We start from the raw sequence: 20416 nt of genomic DNA on the forward strand, positions 1-20416 counted from the left end.
TTCAACATAGTAGTTATTCCCCGCCGAGTGAGCATGCTGATTCTCATACTTATGATCCCTCATCTGCCTTTCCTTTAAAAGTTTCTTTTGTTTGTCCTCTTCCCTTTCACCCTTCAGTAAGGCTAGATTATCATTCCCTCCCATTCTGTCTTCACATATTTGTTTACCCTTGTGTCTTGCTGACATCAGCCTTTTTAATTCCTGGCCTATGGTTTCTTTTCTTGCTTCGTTCTCCAGGCCCAACCTTCCCTTCGCAATGCTGTAGCTGTTTACTTCCCCTTCCTCTATTATATGTTGTTTCAGCCCATTTCTTTTCCCATTCTCTCCATGTAACATGTTTGCCTCTGTATTTGCCCCGTTTTCCTTTGTTGGGCCCTTCCTTCCTGACCTCTGCACCCCAATCATTTTCCCTCCCTTCTGGGCCTTATTGTTATTGGCCCATTCATTTTTCCTCTCCCTTATCTCCTCAATGAGGCTTTTAAATTTATAGGCAGCTTCTAGGGTATTCTGCGTATTCCTAATTCCCTGAAAATCAGGGATTTGTTGTACTTTCTCTACCTGCTCTTCTGCCTCAGCCATCTCTTCCTCTCTCTCAGTTTGGTTTTCCCGGACACTCTCCTCCCTGACTTTCTGCTGAAGCGCCTGTTCCTCCCTTATCTTGCTCTCCTCCGATTTCTGTTTCTCCCCACTCTCCCTTTCCTGGTTCTGTTGCTCACGCGCCAACCCCTCTCCCTCCTCATTCCAACTTTGTTGTTTTGAGCTTTCTCCCCCCGCCGTTGACCTTGATTGTCCATTTTCTGCTCCTAGGCCTAGCGCATACCTCTTCTTGGTAGGATTCCAACTTGCCATTGCTATTGGGTTCTTGCAAGTCTTCTTTTCATGCCCTAAAATTCCACAATTGAAACAGTAGCTATCCGGCAGCCTTTCGTACCTGAAGAAGACCCACAGAGGAGGCAGCTCCTCCCTGTCTAACCAGAAGCCTGTGGGTAGCGCCTTGGTGATGTTGATGCTGACCCTGATTCTCAGGTATGATCTCCTCAGAATTCCATCCATTTTTGGGTCTTCCGCCTCGGCTAATACTCCCAACATCTCTCCTATGCGCGCTCCTGTCTCTTTATCCATGAGGTCGAGCGGGATGCCGTGTATTTGGATCCAGAATTCCATGAAGTCATGATCTACCTCGAACACTGATTCACCCTCCCTCCATAGTCTAAGATTTATCATATTTCCTCTCACATTCCATGGCCCATTCTGCATTATCTGTAGCCCTTTCTTTGTGTCTTTGAAACTGAAAAGCATCTTCTTCGAACCAATATCAATCACTGCAACTCCCTGTGGGTTTTCCCACATTCCCAGCAAGGCATTCTTGCATGTTTTGAAGCTTATATCTTTGTCACTTATTATCTTGCCCACTACATTCAGACACTCTTTCTTGTATCCCAGCTCTCCTGGTTTATTCAGCTTGATGACTCTTCCTTCTATGCTGCTCATGCTGTATGTTGCTCAATATTTTGTTGTGTTTTGCAGGTCTTTCAGCTGTTTATAAGGTATGGGGATGGTTAGAGATATGTTGTGGGTATTGAGGTTAAAAGAACTCCCTATTGGAGAAGAACCCGAAGTTCTAGGACTACTCTCCTGTTGAGAGAAGAAAGCTCCCAAGTGCAGAGCAAAAAAAATTTCCTCTCGTTATTCTTTCTTTTTACTTTTTGGCGTGGTTTTTAGCATTGTCCGGATGCATGAAACGCCCAATTTTAAGAAGCGAATTTTTTTTTTTTTTGGTCTTGAAGAAGGGAAAGTTAAAAAAAATCTATAGTCATTAGTTGGGCTTTAAACAATGAATTTCAAAGGCTACCAACATATATACGACTATACCCAAGAGAAAATATAAGGAAAAAACCTGTCCATACGGTTATAGCCTCTGCATATTAAGTTGAGCTATGACAAAAATCATATGAAACTTTGAGGCTGCAGCAGCAACCCACCCACTATAGTATATAATGATACGGTTTTTTTTTTTTGGTCATGGTACTACTGTACGTCTAAACTAGGGCTGCATATGGATCGGATAATATCCGCATATCTGCGGTAATTATCCGCATCCGATCCGAATTTTGCGGATATTATCCGATCCGCAGAGCCATCGGATCGGATCAGATCTGATCCGATCCGCACTATGGTAGGATCGGATTGCGGATTTAGCAGTGATATCCGCGGATCCGATCCGCAAATCCTCATATCCGCACGTCTCATATAAATAGCATAGTTTAAGAAAGTAAACCCTAATGTGATATGAATTTTAGTGTGTTATTTATGAAATTTATGATATCTTGTTTTTACTTTTGTATGTTGTACTTCAACTTAGAATAATTAAACTTAAATCTTGTGTTATTATTTTTTTTGTTATTCAAGAAAACTTTTATTGATAATATTTTAGGAGTAAATAGGCTCAAACAAATGATAAATGAATTTTATGGATATTTTTTTGTAAAAATAGCCAAATAGAATCTTAAAATAGTTTTTATTTTTAATTATGCGGATATACCCGATATCCGATCCGATCCGATGAGTACAGTGCGGATTGGATAGAATTTTAGGCTATATCCGATTCGATCTGATCCGTGTGCAGCCCTAGTTTAAACCATAATATATATTTGAACAAGGTGACAATTAGATTCTCAAACATTTTGACTTAGAACTAATTGGTCCTTAAAAACAAGTATTTATTAGGTTTTTAAGATAGTAAACAGTGGATATGTATATTCTTCCATTCATAGATAGTGCGAAATAAAATGAAGTTGTCCATATATTTCGTTATTTACAAGAGTGTACGTCCTATTGCTTTACATGAGTATAGAAACAATGTAGTTTTAGACAGTAATTTTTATTGACTGTTTTTTATTTATAACGAATCTTACTATAACACGTGAAGTTTTGCTCCAAAATTTATTATCTACATAACAATCTTTTATAAATTGATACGTTATAGTAGTTAACAGTACATATAAACACCATATTAATAAAACGATATAACGTGTCCACTATTTACTATTATGGAAGACCAAATTAATACTTTTTTTTCTTGAAAAACTAATTAATCCGAAGTTAAAATTTTAGGAACCTAATTATCATTTTACTCTATATATTTTGCATTTGTGATCGCCAAATCCGGACAAAAAAATAAAAATTGGGTTTATGTTATTGGCAATTTTGGGATTCGCTCTCCAATCTTTGGTTATTTTGGGTCAATAAATTTTTTTGTAGTTCAGTAAAATACGATTGGCCAAAATATGTGACTCAATGTGGCAATCAGATATCACCTATCTTCTGTATTTAGTTATTTATACTTTGAGAAAAAAATAAATAAAGCTTTGATCTTTTAATAAAGACACATAAATTTTTAACTAATCAAAATATAAAAACATCATTTATATTCTAAAATACAAAAAATTTAAGTTCTTCTGTCTAAAATATATAAAGACAAATCGATCTTGAAAAAAATTTGGATATCTCACATTATAAAAAGTGAAAAATGTTTTTATATTTTTAATTAGTCAATAACTTATTTGTCTTTAAGATAAAAAATCAAGGACTTATTTGTCCAAAAAAACCTATTTATACATTTTAATAATTATTGATGAATATCTTTCTTTTATTCGCTCATTTTTCTAATCAATAAATCATCAAGTCTATATAACTGAAATGTAACATTTCGTTTAAAAAAGAAAAAAAAAAAAGAAAAAACGGTTTAACTTTTAATCTAATATGACATTATTATAATAAGTAAATGGTCAAATTAATTTTTAAAAAATCATTCAATTTTTAAATCAATTCTTAAAAAAAAAATTAATTAAATCTATTTTTAAAAGATTTAAAGTTAGTCAAGTTAATCTTTTTATTGTTTTTTTGTTGACGGTGTTAAACGGTTAGTAGTTACATATAGTGTTATGAAATTTGATTAAATCAATTCTTAAGCAATAAACCTAATCCTAAACCGATGCATATATATCTCCTTGTTTTGGAATGAAGTTGCAGTACTCTCTTGCCCTGTTGTGTCCAACTCTTCTAAGAGCCATGAGAAGGAGGCAAAGCTTGATGAAGAACTGCATCATAATAAATGAACACATGTATTTGCATTGAACTTTTTGTAAGAAACATTGAAGGGTGCTTAAAAAGGATCTATGTTTATCTGTATTTAACTATTTATAATCGTGACGGTTAAAACAATGACCGAAAAACTCAAATCATTGGGCAAGTTGATGAAAAGGTAAAGAGTATACTCTAAATACGTCCCCAAGAAATTTACCATCCGACAGTTTTGTCCCTTACAAAATTTAACTAAGATTTCGACCCTGAGATTCTCAGATATTCTCCAGATATGTCCCCAAAACCGTTTGATCCGGCTAAAGTGGTGATGTGTCAGGTTAACTGTGACATGTCACATTTAGGACATTTTGGTCCCCATCCACGCTGGACAAAACGACGTCGTATTGGAACCAGGGACAAAACGACGTCGTTTTGGGGAGGACAAATTCGTCCCCACTTAGACAGAGAATGCAAACGGTGCCGTTTTCATGTTGGGGACCTATTTGCCTTATAATAGTATCTTAGGGGACCTATTTGACCTATAATTCGTGATGTTAAAAGAAGCTATATTTACTTCAACGCAAACCTTAAAAACACATTGACATTGGTCTGTTCATTTATCAAAATGGTAACATAAACCTGAGAACCCAAACATGTTAACCACACAAATATTTAGCTTTAATAGCAACACAAACTAAATCAAGTCAAAAGAAGGTTTATTTTCTTCAATATAAACTAAACAAAACCATTCTAAATAACATAACGTCTTCTTCCTCCAACATAACAAAAGGTGGTAACATAACTAAGACAACAACTTTCACACTAATTCTTAGAAGCATCATTTCTTGAAAGACTGGTTCAACCCTCGTGTTGGAATGAATTTGAACAACTTAGATATTGTGCCACTGGTTGCAGCTGATATTGTCTCAACACTAACACTCCCCGAATTCTTGGCCCTAATTACTGTCTCCTTTGGACGTCTAAAAGAAAGCTGAGCTTAGAATAAACAGTATTGTTATCACCATGTTTCACACAAAATTTCAGTATTGCTGAAACATGGTGATAACAATACTGTTTATTCCAAGCTCAGCTTTCTTTTAGAAGTCCAAAGGAGACAGTAATTAGGGCCAAGAATTCGGAGAGTGTTAGTGTTGAGACAATATCAGCTGCAACCAGTGGCTCAGACGCACAGTATCTGAGTTGTTCAAATTCATTCCAACACGAGGGTTGAACCAGTCTTTCAAGAAATGACGCTTCTAAGAATTAGTGTGAAAGTTGTTGTCTTAGTTATGTTACCACCTTTTGTTATGTTGGAGGAAGAAGACGTTATGTTATTTAGAATGGTTTCGATTAGTTTGTGTTGAAGAAAATAAACCTTCTTTTGACTTGATTTGTTTTGTGTTGCTATTGAAGCTAAATATTTGTGTGGTTAACATGTTTGGGTTCTCAGGTTTATGTTACCATTTTGATAAATGAACAGACCAATGTCAATGTGTTTTTAAGGTTTGCATTGAAGTAAATATAGCTTCTTTTAACATCACGAATTATAGGTGAAATAGGTCCCCCTAAGATACTATTATAAGGCAAATAGGTCCCCCACATGAAAACAGCGCCGTTTGCATTCTCTGTCTAAGTGGGGACGAATTTGTCCTCCCCGAAACGAACGTCGTTTTGTCCTTGGTTCCAATACGACGTCGTTTTATCCAGCGTGGATGGGACCAAAATGTTCTAAAGGTGACATGTCACAGTTAACCTGACACGTCACCACTTTAACCAGATCATACGGTTTTGGGGACGTATCTGGTGGATATCTGAGAACCTCAGGGTCGAAATCTTAGTTAAATTTTGTGGGAGACAAAACTGTCGGATGGTAAATTTCTTGGAGACCTATTTGGGATATTACTCAAAGGTAAAATTTCCACGAAAATCAAGTAGTGTCGTATCAGAATCAAAACTTTTTTTTTCTGCAAATGAGTTCAAACAGCAGCACTTTGCCTTCCTCACAATTTTCTGTTTCTCTATTGTAATCAAGGTATGCATGCCTGTGGAAAAACTTGATTTTCCTTTGATACAAAAATAATTTTTAAAAAAAATTTGTATTAAATGAGGAAGATGCAATTGAAGCTTAATGTAATTACTTAATCCCCAATTTTTATCGCTCTTTGGTTTCTAGATAACAGATCTTTTTTAGCCAACGAGTTATACTCAAATGACATAATCTTTCCATACTCATCTAAAGAACGTAGGTTCGAGTCTCATTTTTAACTTGAAAAAAAAAACAGAACCTTTTTATTTGTGCTTCTAGTTGTATAATGTAAACATAACCTTTTATTTTTCAAAGGTAAGTTCTTTTATATATATAGTTTTGCATGTACTTTGGAAGGATTCATTACCATTAATGTTTATAACAAATGTACTTCTGCTATTGCTTTTTGTTACGGATCCGGCCCACGGATCCTACACCCAGAACGGTCTCCGAACCCGGTTACCAGGGTCCGACCCCCTTCGCCCTTCCAGAAGGCCCGGAACCAGCCCACTAGAGCTCCTAACCAACTTTCGAATTCAAATGTCTCCCTTATCTTAGCCAAATAAGATAAGATAAGATATTCACCATCACCTATAAATAGAGGACCCAGGTCCCTCCAGGTATTCATTTATTCCTCACACCTTATACCTCTTAGATCCATTCTGACTTGAGCGTCGGAGTGTCTTTGCAGGTACCTCCCCCTATTGCTCCAGTCAAGTGATCCGGCATCTGCCTCAACCCACAAGTTCTCGATCCATCTCTCAACCCGTACCAGAGACATCTTGTACATTGGCGCCGTCTGTGGGGACTTTGCAACGTTGTGGCGGCATGGCGGATAACCCAGAAGAGCAATCATCAAACTCAGATTTCTTGCGTGTAACTGAGAGCAAAAAGGAATAATGTTTCCTTAACTTGCATCATCTTTGCATGTTTATGCATCATTTCGCCCTACTCCAACGGCGAAATCCCAAAGGAATAATGTTTCCTTAACTTGCATCACCTTTACATGTTTATGCACCCTTTCGCCCTACTCCAACGGCGAAATCCCAAAGGAATAATGTTTCCTTAACTTACATCACCTTTGCAGCGATAACACACCTTCGCCCTATTCCAACGGTGAAATCCCAAAGGAACAATATTACTTGCAATTACCTTCTTAGTGATAACACTCTTTATGCACCCTCGCCCTACTCCAACGGTGAAATTCTAAATTCTCTGAGCCCAAAGTCTCGTCTCCCTTTAGTGGGACACCTCCACCTCTTGGACCCTCTCATTCACCACTCCCTCATCCGTCTCTCCAAGCGCCATGGCCCCATCTTCTCCTTCTACTTCGGCTCCATGCCCACCGAGGTTGCTTCTTCTTTTGCACTTCAAGCTCTTCCTCCAAACCCATGAGGTCACCTCTTTCAACACTAGGTTCCAAACCTCTGTCATCCGCCACCTCACCTGTGACAACTCTGTCGCCATGACATCATGAACGACCTCCTTAAATGCTACCACCGTGGCCAAGCTCAGACCTCTCAGGAGCCAATAGATCAAGAAAGTTCTCAAGGTTCTTGCACAGATACGGGGGACAGCCAAATCGTGGCGGCATGACGGAGAACCTCGAGGAGCAATCCTCCACCCGACACCCCAACTCAAACCCACAAAGCCCAACTCCCGAACTCCAAGATAACACTCCTCCCACCCACGGGAGGATAATAAACGCGGCACATCGCCAACCAACCCCAACCCAGCAACAACCAAGAGAGGACAATCGTCCTCCCACTGAAGCCCGGCCACCCGATGGCCTGAGAGAGAAGGCGGTCCAAATAATCCAAGAGTTGTGCCTTAGGGTGCAAAACCTCAAAGGCCGAGTCACACCCAAAGAACGGTACCACTCGGAGCATACAAGCCAATCGACCTCCAGGACCTAATTTCATCACGATACCAGGAACATCAGGCCCCCTGAGCAACAACACTGCAAACAGCACGATCGCAGCGTTTCCCTAGACCCGAAACACCGACGCGGAGAAGACGACCGACGGCACCATCGGGAGGCCAAACGAGCAGGAAACATGCACGTGATAATGGAAGCCATCCCGTTCACAGAAAACTCCTTACTCCTGAAGGACTTCAACAAGCCCACTGACATGAAATAGGATGGGACCAACGATCCTCGGGAACACCTAACGGCCTTCGAGGTCAGGATGAACCTGGAAGGAGCCGCCGACATGATCCGGTGTAAGGCCTTCTCGATAACCTTAGCTGGCCCTACGATCAAATGGTTCAACGCCCTCCCTAAAGGATCCATAACTGGCTTCCACGATATCTCACGGAAGTTCATGGCCCAATTCACCACCAGAATCACCAAAGCTAAACACCCCATCAGCTTATTAGGGGTCACACAGAAACAAGACGAATCCACACGAAAATACCTGGACCGCTTCAACGATGAATGCCTAACGATTGATGGACTCACGGATTCCATCGCAAGCCTCTGTTTAACCAACGGGCTCATGAACGAAGACTTCCGCAAATACCTCACCACCAAGCCAGTATGGACCATGCACGAGATCCAAAACGTCGCCAGAGACTACATAAACGATGAGGAGGTCAGCCAGGTCGTCTCCGCCAATAAACGGCAACACGGCAACACCCCACACGGCAACCCGACTTCCCGCCATAATCCGATGCCCAGAGAAAGTCAAAGAGACCAACCCAAACAAACCAACACAAACCGACCACCCAGGATCGGGAAATTCTCGAACTACACCCCTTGACAGCCCCGATTACCGAGATATACCACCAGATAGCGGATCGGGGTATTATCCCAAAAGCCCGACAACTCAGAGAAAGAACGGGCGGCAACAAGACCCTTTACTGCGACTACCATTGAGGTTACGGGCACAGGACACAAGACTGTTTCGACCTTAAAGACGCCCTCAAATAAGCTATAAGAGACGGCAAACCCCCAGAGTTCGCCAAAATCATCAGAGAACCAAAACGCGCGGAAAAAGACAGGTCGCCTGAGAGGGAAGGACGCAACCTGAGAACACAAAAACAACCTCCCAGGGAAAGTCCAGAAGATGACCCGGCCATAGTAGTAAATGTCATCACGAGCAAGGATGTGTCAAGCAAGTCAAGATCAACACTAAAAAAGGACCTCAAAGTCTTGGCCGTCAGAGATCAAGCCCCAGCTACCACAGCCCACAAAACGATAACTTTCTTGCCCGAGGATTGCCAGCACAGCACCTCGGCCGAAGACGCACCTTTCGTCATCTCGGCGAGAATCGGAACAGGACTAGTTCGGAGAATACTGGTGGACACCGGCGCAAACTCCAACATCCTCTTCCGAGGTGCCTTCAACAAGCTCGGGCTCCGCAACAAAAATCTCCAAACACACCGCAACGGTTTCACGGGACTCGGAGACAACTTCCTCAAGCCAGACGGTTCCATCATTCTTCCCCTTACCATAGGGACGGGAAGCCAGAGGAAGACAATCCTGTCTGAGTTCGTGGTCCTCAAGAACTCCACCGCTTATAACGTCATCCTCGGAAGGAAAACAATCAACGACCTCTCCGCCGTCATCTTTACCAAATACCTTCTAATGAAGTTCACGGCAGAAGATGGCTCCGTCGGAACCATCCACGGAGACCGGGAAACCGCAGTAGAATACGATAATATCAGCCTAGCCCTACGCAAGAGATCCCGAGATGCGGCAGGAATCTTCCTTTCCGATCTCGATGCACACCAAAATCCACGCAGAACCATGGGAGGAAACGACAAAGAAGCAAAGTAGGGCCTTGCAGACAAGGTCAGGAGTATAGCACACCTACGTGAGCTAGTCTTAAAATAGAGAATAAGCCTAAGGTACAATGGCAGCACGGTACGACGAGACTTCGGACCAGGAGACCTCGTCTTATGACAAAACAACATCGGTCTACCCACTCCCAATAAAACGGATATCCAAATAACAAAACGGGTATCCAAATAACAAAAAAAGCGGCCCGGGGATCGATCACTCTGAGGCCAACAAAATAGTATCCAAATAAGTAAACGGCTACCCGGGAATCGATCACCCCGAGGCCAACAAAACGGATATCCAAATAATAAAACGGATATCCAAATAAATAAACGACTTCCCGGGAATCGATCACCCCGAAGCCAATAAAATGGATATCCAAATAATAAAACGGATATCCAAATAAGTAAACGGCTACCTGGGAATCGATCACCCGAGGCCAACAAAACGGATATCCAAATAATAAACCGGATATCCAAATAATAAACCGGATATCCAAATAAGCAAACGGCTACCCGAGAATCGATCACCCCAAAGCCAATAAAACGGATATCCAAATAATAAAACGGATATCCAAATAAGCAAACGGCTACCCGGGAATCGATCACCCCGAAGCCAATAAAACGGATATCCAAATAATAAAACGGATATCCAAATAAGTAAACGGCTACCCGGGAATCGATCACCCCGAGGCCAACAAAACGGATATCCAAATAATAAACCGGATATCCAAATAAGCAAATGGCTACCCGAGAATCGATCACCCCGAAGCCAATAAAACGGATATCCAAATAATAAAATGGGTATCCAAATAAGCAAACCGCCACCCGAGAATCGATCACCCCGAAGCCAATAAAACGGATATCCAAATAAGCAAATGGCTACCCGGGAATCGATTACTCCGAAGCCAATAAAACGGATATCCAAATAATAAAACGGATATCCAAATAAGTAAACGGCTACCCGGGAATCGATCACCCCGAGGCCAACAAAACGGATATCCAAATAATAAACCGGATATCCAAATAAGCAAACGGCTACCCGAGAATCGATCACCCCGAAGCCAATAAAACGGATATCCAAATAATAAAACGGATATCCAAATAAGCAAACGGCTACCCGGGAATCGATCACCCCGAAGCCAATAAAACAGATATCCAAATAATAAAACGGATATCCAAATAAGTAAACGGCTACCCGGGAATCGATCACCCGTGGCCAATAAAACGGATATCCAAATAACAAAACGGATATCCAAAATAACAAAAATAGTGACTCGTGAATCGATCACCCGCAAAGCCAACAAAACGGGAATCTAAATAAGCTAAATAAACAAAGTCTTGAAATCGGCCCACCAAGAGGCCTAAAATAAGTTCACAATAACGGCCCAAAAAAGGTCACACAAAACAAGCATGAGCTGACGGTCTTCCAACTCGCGGAAATCCATACTGACCAACATCCTACCAATTGGTACATGATGACGTCACGCCTTTTTCAGGCCCCTCACAGTCTCCCAAACTACAGAGAATCGGACTCTCCAATGACTTAGCATTGAGACCATGAAAGCATACTCTCATGCTCCGGAGGCAACTGTTCCAGACCCAATCTCCGGGCCTTTCTTCGGAACGATCATCAAACCCGGCATGTGATGAGACGCCCAAACAACGCGCTCCTGGCCTAACCATGAAACGGCTAGGAACTCCCCAAATCCTCGACCTCGATCGGAAAAACCAAACAAAACGATCTCCTTGCCAAACCACAATGGCGAGGAAAATGTTTCTCCAGTGATGAGACCGAGCACCCTCACTCTCTCGCTCCGGGGGCAACTGTTACGGATCCGGCCCACGGATCCTACATCCAGAACGGTCTCCGAACCCGGTTACCAGGGTCCGACCCCCTTCGCCCTTCCAGAAGGCCCGGAACCAGCCTACTAGAGCTCCTAACCAACTTTCGAATTCAAACGTCTCCCTTATCTTAGCCAAATAAGATAAGATAAGATAAGATAATTCAAACGTCTCCCTTATCTTAGCCAAATAAGATAAGATAATATATTCACCATCACCTATAAATAGAGGACCCAGGTCCCTTCAGGTATTCATTCATTCCTCACACCTTATACCTCTTAGATCCATTCTGACTTGAGCGTCGGAGTGTCTTTGCAGGTACCTCCCCCCATTGCTCCAGTCAAGTGATCCGGCATCTGTCTCAACCCGCAAGTTCTCGATCCATCTCTCAACCCGTACCAGAGACATCTTGTACACTTTTGAAGAAGTACTTCTCCCAGTAGCCCTCAAAAAAAGGATTGAAGCCCCCATATTCTAATTTATTTTGACTCATTGAGTGGAACTTTTTTTTATATACTTTTGTTTCGATTTCTAATCAAGTAAATCATTTTTGTTTCGAAGCTCGATAAAATTTTGAGAATATATGTCCCCTGCATCTTAAAGAAAATTTTGGCTCTCTGTTGCCTTTGCCATTATTGAACACATTGGTTTGCAGAATATAAGGCTCTCCACTCATATTCCCCAAAAATTCAAAGTCAATCTCGTCCCAATTCGATCCCTTTGATGATAACTGCATCCCGATTCTCCACTTACCAGTTTGGGATTAGGATTTATTACTTAGGGATTGATTTGATCAAATTTCATAAAATTATTGTACTGATAGCTAATTAAAAATTATATGTGTGTACTGACATATAACTTAACCGACTTATTGAGTCGTTACGTTTAATACCTTATGATGACAAACATAATTAATTATTGTTAATTATAGCCAATTATTATGATTGTAAGAATCAATCATATTCTTTCAAGAAAACAAGAATAATACATGTTAACGAAAATTTCATTAAGGAATAATCAAGTTATGATTGGAAGGATTTTGCACCATCATGTAACATTTAAAGCCCCAAATTAGAATCAAATCAAGGGAACTGCTGCACTTTCTTCGTATATGATGAAACAAAGAAGGAAAGTTTTGCTCATCAAAGAACTAACGGCCATGAAGCTTAAATCATGCAAAAGCTAGCTTGTGCCATGAGGATTTGATTCCATACCATTCATGAAGAAAAACAAGCCCTATATATGGATAGTTTATCAAGGATGGAAGCAACCTTTGGTGCAGATCAGATTGAGATATATCAGATATTTAGTCATTGTTTATGTTCTTCATCTCGTGTCTAGTATTGAGAGTTTATTGAAAGAAACAAAAAGCAAAGAGAGTATTCATACAAAAGTCATATATTCTATTTTGTTTGAGAGTTGTAGTCAAAAGTATGCTTGGTTAAATACATTTGGTTTTCTTTAATTAGGTTGAGTAAGTACTTAGGTGTTGAATTAAGTTTGTATTAGTTTAGGGTGTTAGAACTTACAAGAGTGTGAATTTTTTAAAATTGGTGATTGTATTATTTTATCATAGTGAAATTTTACTATAATTGTAATGGAGATTGGACGTATGTCACATTGTAAAAGGTGGCTAAACCAGGAGACTTTTTTAAATTATTTCCTAAATTTTAAGTTCTACACAAGTTGTATAAATAGTCTAAAAGTGGTTGAATTGATTTAAACCCCCTTCTCAATACCCTTAGAACCTTTATAACTACGTTAATTTTCATTAACATTGTTAGTAAGAAAAGTGATGAATGGACTAACGTGACTAACTTCAAATCTTCTAAAGATGAATTTGATTAAAAAAATCTTTTGAAAACTGATTTGAAAATTGTATGACCTTTTAAGGATCAATTTAACCGTTTACTCTTATTATAATGCTTGAATAAATAACTTAACGAAATTTCTTTGTCAACAAGATATTTGTTAAATATACTTTCTATTACTTTTCTAAATAAAATAACAAAAATTAAAATAAGACAAAACAAAACAAGAGGTGTTACTAGTAAATTACTTCAACTTTCCATTACATGCAGAAATAGAAACATTTACACTTTGAGTCTCTAATACAGCCAAAAAAAAGACATACTCAGCTAATAAGGGCTGATTACAATGGATTAGTAAGAAAACAATGCTTCTGAGAAGTAACTAAACACCCCACCAATGGAAGGGGCAAAGAGCACTATGATCCAATACCAATGGCGGGTGGAAATTAAGATAGTCCACCTCTTCCAATTTACCAATGAACCACTTTAATTCTGCTAGCTTTCCTTTTAGCAGCACTATAAAATATAAAATACCCCCAATCATCAAGGAAGCTCCTAACACTTAATTAGGAATTCCCTACTTTAACGCAAGTCAAATGAAAATGATGAAGAGCTAAGTTAAAATAAGCCCTTCCCATTTTCTAACCCCCTCCAATAATGCAAATAGCTTAATTATCCCTTAATTAATTGTCCCTATAACCAAGTAACATACTATCTAATATCCTAGTATACTATTAAGTCATATACTACTACGGACATTTAAATTTAAGAAATTATAACATACCACCATCAACTTAATAACTACCACTTCGATTTTTTTTGGTACATAGATATAAATTTTTTTAGCGTACCAAAAATTTCAAAGTGACAGAAATTGCGAATCGAATCGAAGAGATCTTAATGGAATTGGGCTCCAGTGTAGCTTTGGCCAAATGACCATCCAGCTGGGGCAACATTGTAAGAGACCACACTACGGCCATCACTGGTGGTGACTTTGAAGGAGAGACTTTGGCCGTTGAGGTAGTTGTTGCTCTGCCAATTCTGTCCCCAGTTTTTTGACATTGGCATCCACCCAGTTCTTGAACCCTTAATGGCCACGCCATGAACGTCGCCGGCGCCGCCAACGTTTGTCACCAAGACTAGGTTGAAGTATGAGTGGCCATTGATTGTGAACCTTATTCCTCCCCTTCTCCTGCAGGGTACTCTGTTCGAACCAAAAAAGGTAGAAAAAAATTATGACACACATGTTAGTAGTTTTTACCCACTCCAACTTAAAAAAACTATAAAGACGACATATTAATACATCAAAGAAAATCAATTTTTAAACACAGAAGAAAATTCGCTCGCGTCATATTTGACCGTAGAGTAAATTTGGCTATAGATTTATCTTTTCCAAAATAGACAAGCAATTAGTAATTTCCCTCGCCAATAAACAATAGTTCAAATGGCATAGTCTCCCCATATTCAATTAAGAGGTTGTGGGTTCGAATTTTCATATCTTCGATAAAAAAAAATTAATAATTTCCCTCTTTTAGCATTCAAACAAAAGAAAATAGGAAACAAAAACAAAAACATATTATTATAAAAAAAAACACTTTCACTAGTTATAAGTGAGAAGTAATCGGTCCTTTTTTTACTAATGCTAACATAGAATACATTGACGGTGAAAATTGCATATGGGAAGATATTTGTCATTGGCTTTTCTTTTCTTTTTCTTTATTTTTATTAACATGTTATTTGTTTTAAAAAAAATTACAGAAAAAATGTGATTTTTTTTTCTTTAAAGAGTTTTAAATTTTAACATATAGTAGAGCCATATTAAAAGTATGTATAGTAAGAGATAAAAATAGAATAAAAGTTACCATGAATATATCTAAAATTATAAATAGAATTATTTACGAAAACTTTTATCCCACAATTAAACATAACCTCATATTCAAACTAACACGCGAAGAAAACAAAAGAGAAAATTAAAGGTTACCTTCTATAAGAAACAGGGACAATTCCAGCTCTGTATTGCGCAATGCGCAAGAAAACAGGCTGAGCAAGATCAAAGTGGTGCAAGGGAGGGTTGCACCACCCTCCTGCATTATTGGGTAAGGCATTGTTTGGAGGGCAGAAATTGGTGGCAGTTACCATTACGGAGCCAGGTAGGCACCACCTACGGTCATTCACACACCTTATCTCATAGCATGAACCACAGCTCAAACCATTGTTGAACAGTGCAGTGCTCAAAGCTGCTGTGTTTGTTCCATAACCTTGACTATACAGGTTCCCATACCCACACGCCCCACCTGAAATAGTAATTTGAAAGAAACTATTCATTTCTCAAATGGTTTTGCTCGAGAGAAAGAAGCTTCAACTATCTACTCCCACACAATTTAATGCAAAACTAGTAATAAAATAACTACATTCTATCTACTCATTCTGTACTTAGAAAAATGATAATGTCACTCTCATTTTTTACAGGGGAGTGCTAGGGGAACAATGAAAATTTTGAACAACATGAACAACCACCAATCAAATAAAAATAAACTATACCCTAATTTAATGCTATTAATTAAATTTACTCTTTTAACCCTATTAATTCACATTGTTTACACATTGTTCAAAAATCTTGTTGGTTACCTATACTTTTCCTTTTTTATAATGTTTATTTTCACATGATTTTTTTGAATGGTATCTTTTATGAATTAAAAAAAAAAAGAATGGTATTATGAAAATAGGAATAGAATTATTATTTTTCCTGTACTTAATTATAATAGAATATATATACATTGTCGAAAACTAACGTATTTGACTGCGAAAGCTTCTTTAAACACATTTTTAACTCGTTATTAATGAATTATGAGTAAAGTTGTTTATGCTGGTTCTGCATCATACATACCCATTGTTCCTGAAGCATCACTCCCACCATAGAAGGTAGCATGTGCGTTAATCCACCCTCCTCCGCCATAGCCGTACACGGAGGAGGAGAACATTGCGAGGTTGATGACCAAGACCAAACCAATCAGATCCATTTCTTTTCTTGTTGACAACCTGAGCAAGAAAATTAAAACAAAAAGAATTTAGTCATTTTTCTTTTGGCAACATTATTTGTGCTAGGAAAAATGTGCACTTTAGAAGTCCACATGAAGAAGCAATATTTGGAGGAGTTGGAAGAAGCAATTACTTTGGTTATTGGGAAGTAGGCACAAATGAGAGGCAAATGTGTTGTTGATGAGTAGTTGAGTGAAGCATAATGAAGGGAAGTGCGACTTAATTTATAGACCTTTTTGGGGTGTAAGGGGGTGGCTACAGGGACCACAGTCACAAATTCACTAACTTAAACTAACGCTTTTATAACTGTTGGGACCAAAAACCGCAAGGGCATACTATAGATATTCATATAGGTGTATAAGTTGGTTATTATTTTCCACACTTTTAGAATTAAAAAAAATTTCTCATCTTTTTATCAATTAATTTAATACTAAAAATATAACATTTATACAAATAATACATATATTATTTTTTAGTAATGATGCAAATTGCAAAAGGAAGGCTGAAACGAGTCCACTTTTTGAAGTTTCTTTCTTGCCACATTGATTGTCCACTCTTAGGGCTTGTTTGGGTGAGCTTTTTAAAAAAGATCTTTTTTCGAGTTATCTTTTTTTAAAAGATCTTATAGAGAAGTAAAAGTAATTTTATGTTTGGATATCTCATGTAAAAAGGTCTTTTTATCAATCAATATGTTTGGGTATAACAATATAAAAGTACTTTTTTGTTTATTTATTACATGAAAAACATCTTTTTTTTAAGGAAAAAAGATCTTTTAAAAAAAGATGTAAATTACAGCTTCTCAAAAAAGATTTTTTTTTTTTTATTTTACTAGTGCTTTTACTTTTACTACTAGAAATTTGCCAAACACGTTAAAAAATAAAAAAAGATCTTTTTTTAACAAAATAATGGCGCCCAAACATGCACTTAGTCTTAATTTTGGTATATCTTTGCCATAAAAAAAATCAAGAGTAAGCAAATTGATCCTTAAAAGAATTTTATGTAGGATACTTTGGTTCCTAAATTTGATAAAATTTTATTATTTAAAAGTTCTCAAAAATTATTTTTATTGAATATATTATTTTTTGTCGCTTTTAATCAAATTTTTAATGTGTGTCGGATAAATAAGTTCCTAACAAATTTTATTATAAGGTAGACAATTAAGTTTTTAACAAATATTGGTATAATATAAATTAATTCCTTTTTAAAATGATAAAGAAGCTAATTAGTCCGATAAAAATAATTTTCAGTACAAAAATTTGTTAAGAGATAAAAATATTCTATCTAAAATTTTTTTAAAATCAATTTGAGTGTTTAATCTAAATTTAGAAGGTTTTGCTTTTTTATTCTCAAATAGATTAAAATATATCAGTAAGTTCTTAAAGCGATGGATAATAAACTTTGCCTTTTAAAGGTGTTAAAGGTCGAATTTTACAACAACAACAAAAAAAGTTAAAAAGGATGGTGGTAATAATTTCTACCCAAGTCAAACAGTTAAATATTTAATAAATAGAATTACAGTAACAGTTGAAATCATCACTCACATAAATCTAGATAAGGGATACGTGAAGTCAAATACACATTCGTAATTCAAGTAAAATAAAGGAAATAGGAGACCTAATATAACCACTAAACACTAGATTTAACTGCCCGAAAGACTATATTTAACACAGATTCTACTAATTACTAAATGCCAAATAAACGAACTATAGCCAGAATAACATAGCTTGTTAGACACAAGAGTGGTTTTTGGTGGAAAGCGTGTGGTTTTGTTGCTTTCATAGGGGGAAATCTTTAAAATCCATGTGGGGCATAGCGGTTTTTACTAGGATGGTTAGCAAGCTGCCAACGGCACATGCAAAGCATCTCCAATTTGCCGCAAATACCCTTTTTCCCTCTTTGTGCTTTGCAACACATAAACACAGGTAGGATTGAAAATGAATTGAGCTGAATTGAGTTGATTGAGACTAAGTTTATGTTTGGCTGATAAAATTAAACTTGATTTATCACTGTATTTATTAGTGTGTTTTTGGTTTATCGTTTGTAAATAGAAGTTTGTATAAAATTGATTTTGATTAAAAGTGAGTTGGTAGTAAGTAGTTTATATTTGATTCGTAAATTTTATTTAAAATGAATTATAGTAAACTAAATATTGTTTGAATTACATTATTTCAAATTACTTTTAAATGAATAATTATAGAAAAGGACATGAATTTAAATAATTATTTTATGTTATTTTATAATTTTATTTTAGATATTTAAATAAATTTTAATATTTTTTTAGTATTCTTAGTACTTTTTAGTACTCTAATAGGATTAACAAAATTATAATTCAAAACAAAAAAATATTCCATACAAAAAAATAAAAATAGCCGTAAAGAATTTTATAAATAAAAAATAATAAGAATTTTATAAAAAAATAAAAAAATTGCATGAAAAAGTATTAGAGAAATAATATTATAAAAAACAACAAAATTTATCATATAAATAATAAAGGATACAACCGGTACATAGAAATAAATTTCAGTTCAACCTAAAAAGTTAAACACAAAAACTAGAAATTGTAGCTTTGGATAAATGTAGATTGAAAGGTAGAATCAAATTTATATTCAGAGAAAGAAAAAATAGCCAAACAAACAAGTAAAACTTTCAAAAAAACTAAATAAATTTTTAATACTTCAAACCTCTTTTACAGAGAGTTTATGAGCTAACTCAAATAGCATGCATAAACATAATATATAATTTTATATAGATAAAGTATTTTATATATCAAGAAACTATCTATTATACATTATCTATTTGTTAACTACAGTTTTCCTATCTATCAAAATCATATATAAAAATATGATTATAAAATTTATATCAAAATATTAAGATATAGATATAATATTTTCTTCTATCATAAATAATTTTATTAGATTTATCACGTTTTAAGGTTACAGCTTCCATGAACCGTAGGCTCCAAAGGCCAATAACTATGGACGAGGTCAAAAAAGCTACATTTAGTATTCATGCTCAGAGTGCTCCTAGTGATGACGGATTTACAGCTAAGTTTTTTCACTTTTTCTGGGATATAGTTGGAGGTGACGTTTTTAAGGCAGTGAGAAGTTTCTTTCACAGTGGCAGAATTTTAAAAAGCTTCAATCATACTCAAATTTGTTTGATTCCAAAGGTGCCAGATGCCAGTGATATGACTCAGGTACAACCGATCAATTTGTCTTCAGTTATGTATAAAATTATTTCTAAAGTTATGGTGCACCGATTACAAGGTATTATGAATAAAATTATAAGTCCAAATCAGAGTGCGTTTCTCAAAGGAAGACTCATTTCAGATAATATTCTAATTGCCCACGAATGTATGCACTATTTGAAAAATAAGAGAAGTGGGGCAGAGCATGAGATGGCTATTAAACTAGACATGAGCAAGGCTTATGATAGGGTTGAATGGAATTTTTTATGGTATATTATGGATAAGCTGGGGTTTGATGCTAAATGGATTAATTGGACTAAGGAATTGGTAACGACTGTTTCTTACTCTGTTGTTGTGGAAGGTCAACCATTTGGCTATTTTAGGCCAAATAGGGGCATCCGACAGGGTGACCCCCTATCTCCATATCTCTTTCTTTTTTGTGCAGAAGGACTTTCCTTCTTGCTACACAAGGCAGAGCAAAACAGATTAATTCAAGGAGTTCAAGTTAATCGGAGATGCCAAACAATTAATCACCTTTTGTTTGCTGATGATTCAATCCTTTTTTGCAAGAGCGCACCTAATACAAGCCAAAGCATTCTAGAATTGCTAGAGACCTATGAGGGTTTTAGTGGGCAAAAAGTC

At 37.0% G+C, this 20416-nt stretch overlaps 1 protein-coding gene across 2 annotated transcripts; it reads right to left on the reverse strand.

Moving 5' to 3' along the window:
• Positions 1-13781: 13781 nt before the first annotated feature.
• LOC107643579 (expansin-A10) lies at positions 13782-16861 on the reverse strand. Of its 2 annotated transcripts, none has more exons than XM_016347267.3 (4): positions 16721-16861; positions 16436-16587; positions 15530-15842; positions 13782-14752 (listed from the first exon to the last, which is right to left on the reverse strand). In XM_016347267.3, the coding sequence occupies exons 2-4, from the start codon at positions 16566-16568 to the stop codon at positions 14446-14448; spliced, it is 753 nt and encodes a 250-aa protein (XP_016202753.1). In that variant the 5' UTR covers positions 16569-16587; positions 16721-16861; the 3' UTR covers positions 13782-14445. The 2 variants fall into 2 exon arrangements, with proteins under 2 accessions (XP_016202753.1, XP_088344072.1); XM_088487946.1 differs by having other exon boundaries at positions 15530-16001; positions 16183-16587; positions 16721-16786.
• Positions 16862-20416: the final 3555 nt, after the last annotated feature.

This window comes from Arachis ipaensis, chromosome B5 (genome assembly GCF_059453495.1).
Source record: "Arachis ipaensis isolate K30076 ecotype BB chromosome B5, ASM5945349v1, whole genome shotgun sequence".
Classification (NCBI taxonomy): Eukaryota; Viridiplantae; Streptophyta; class Magnoliopsida; order Fabales; family Fabaceae; genus Arachis; species Arachis ipaensis.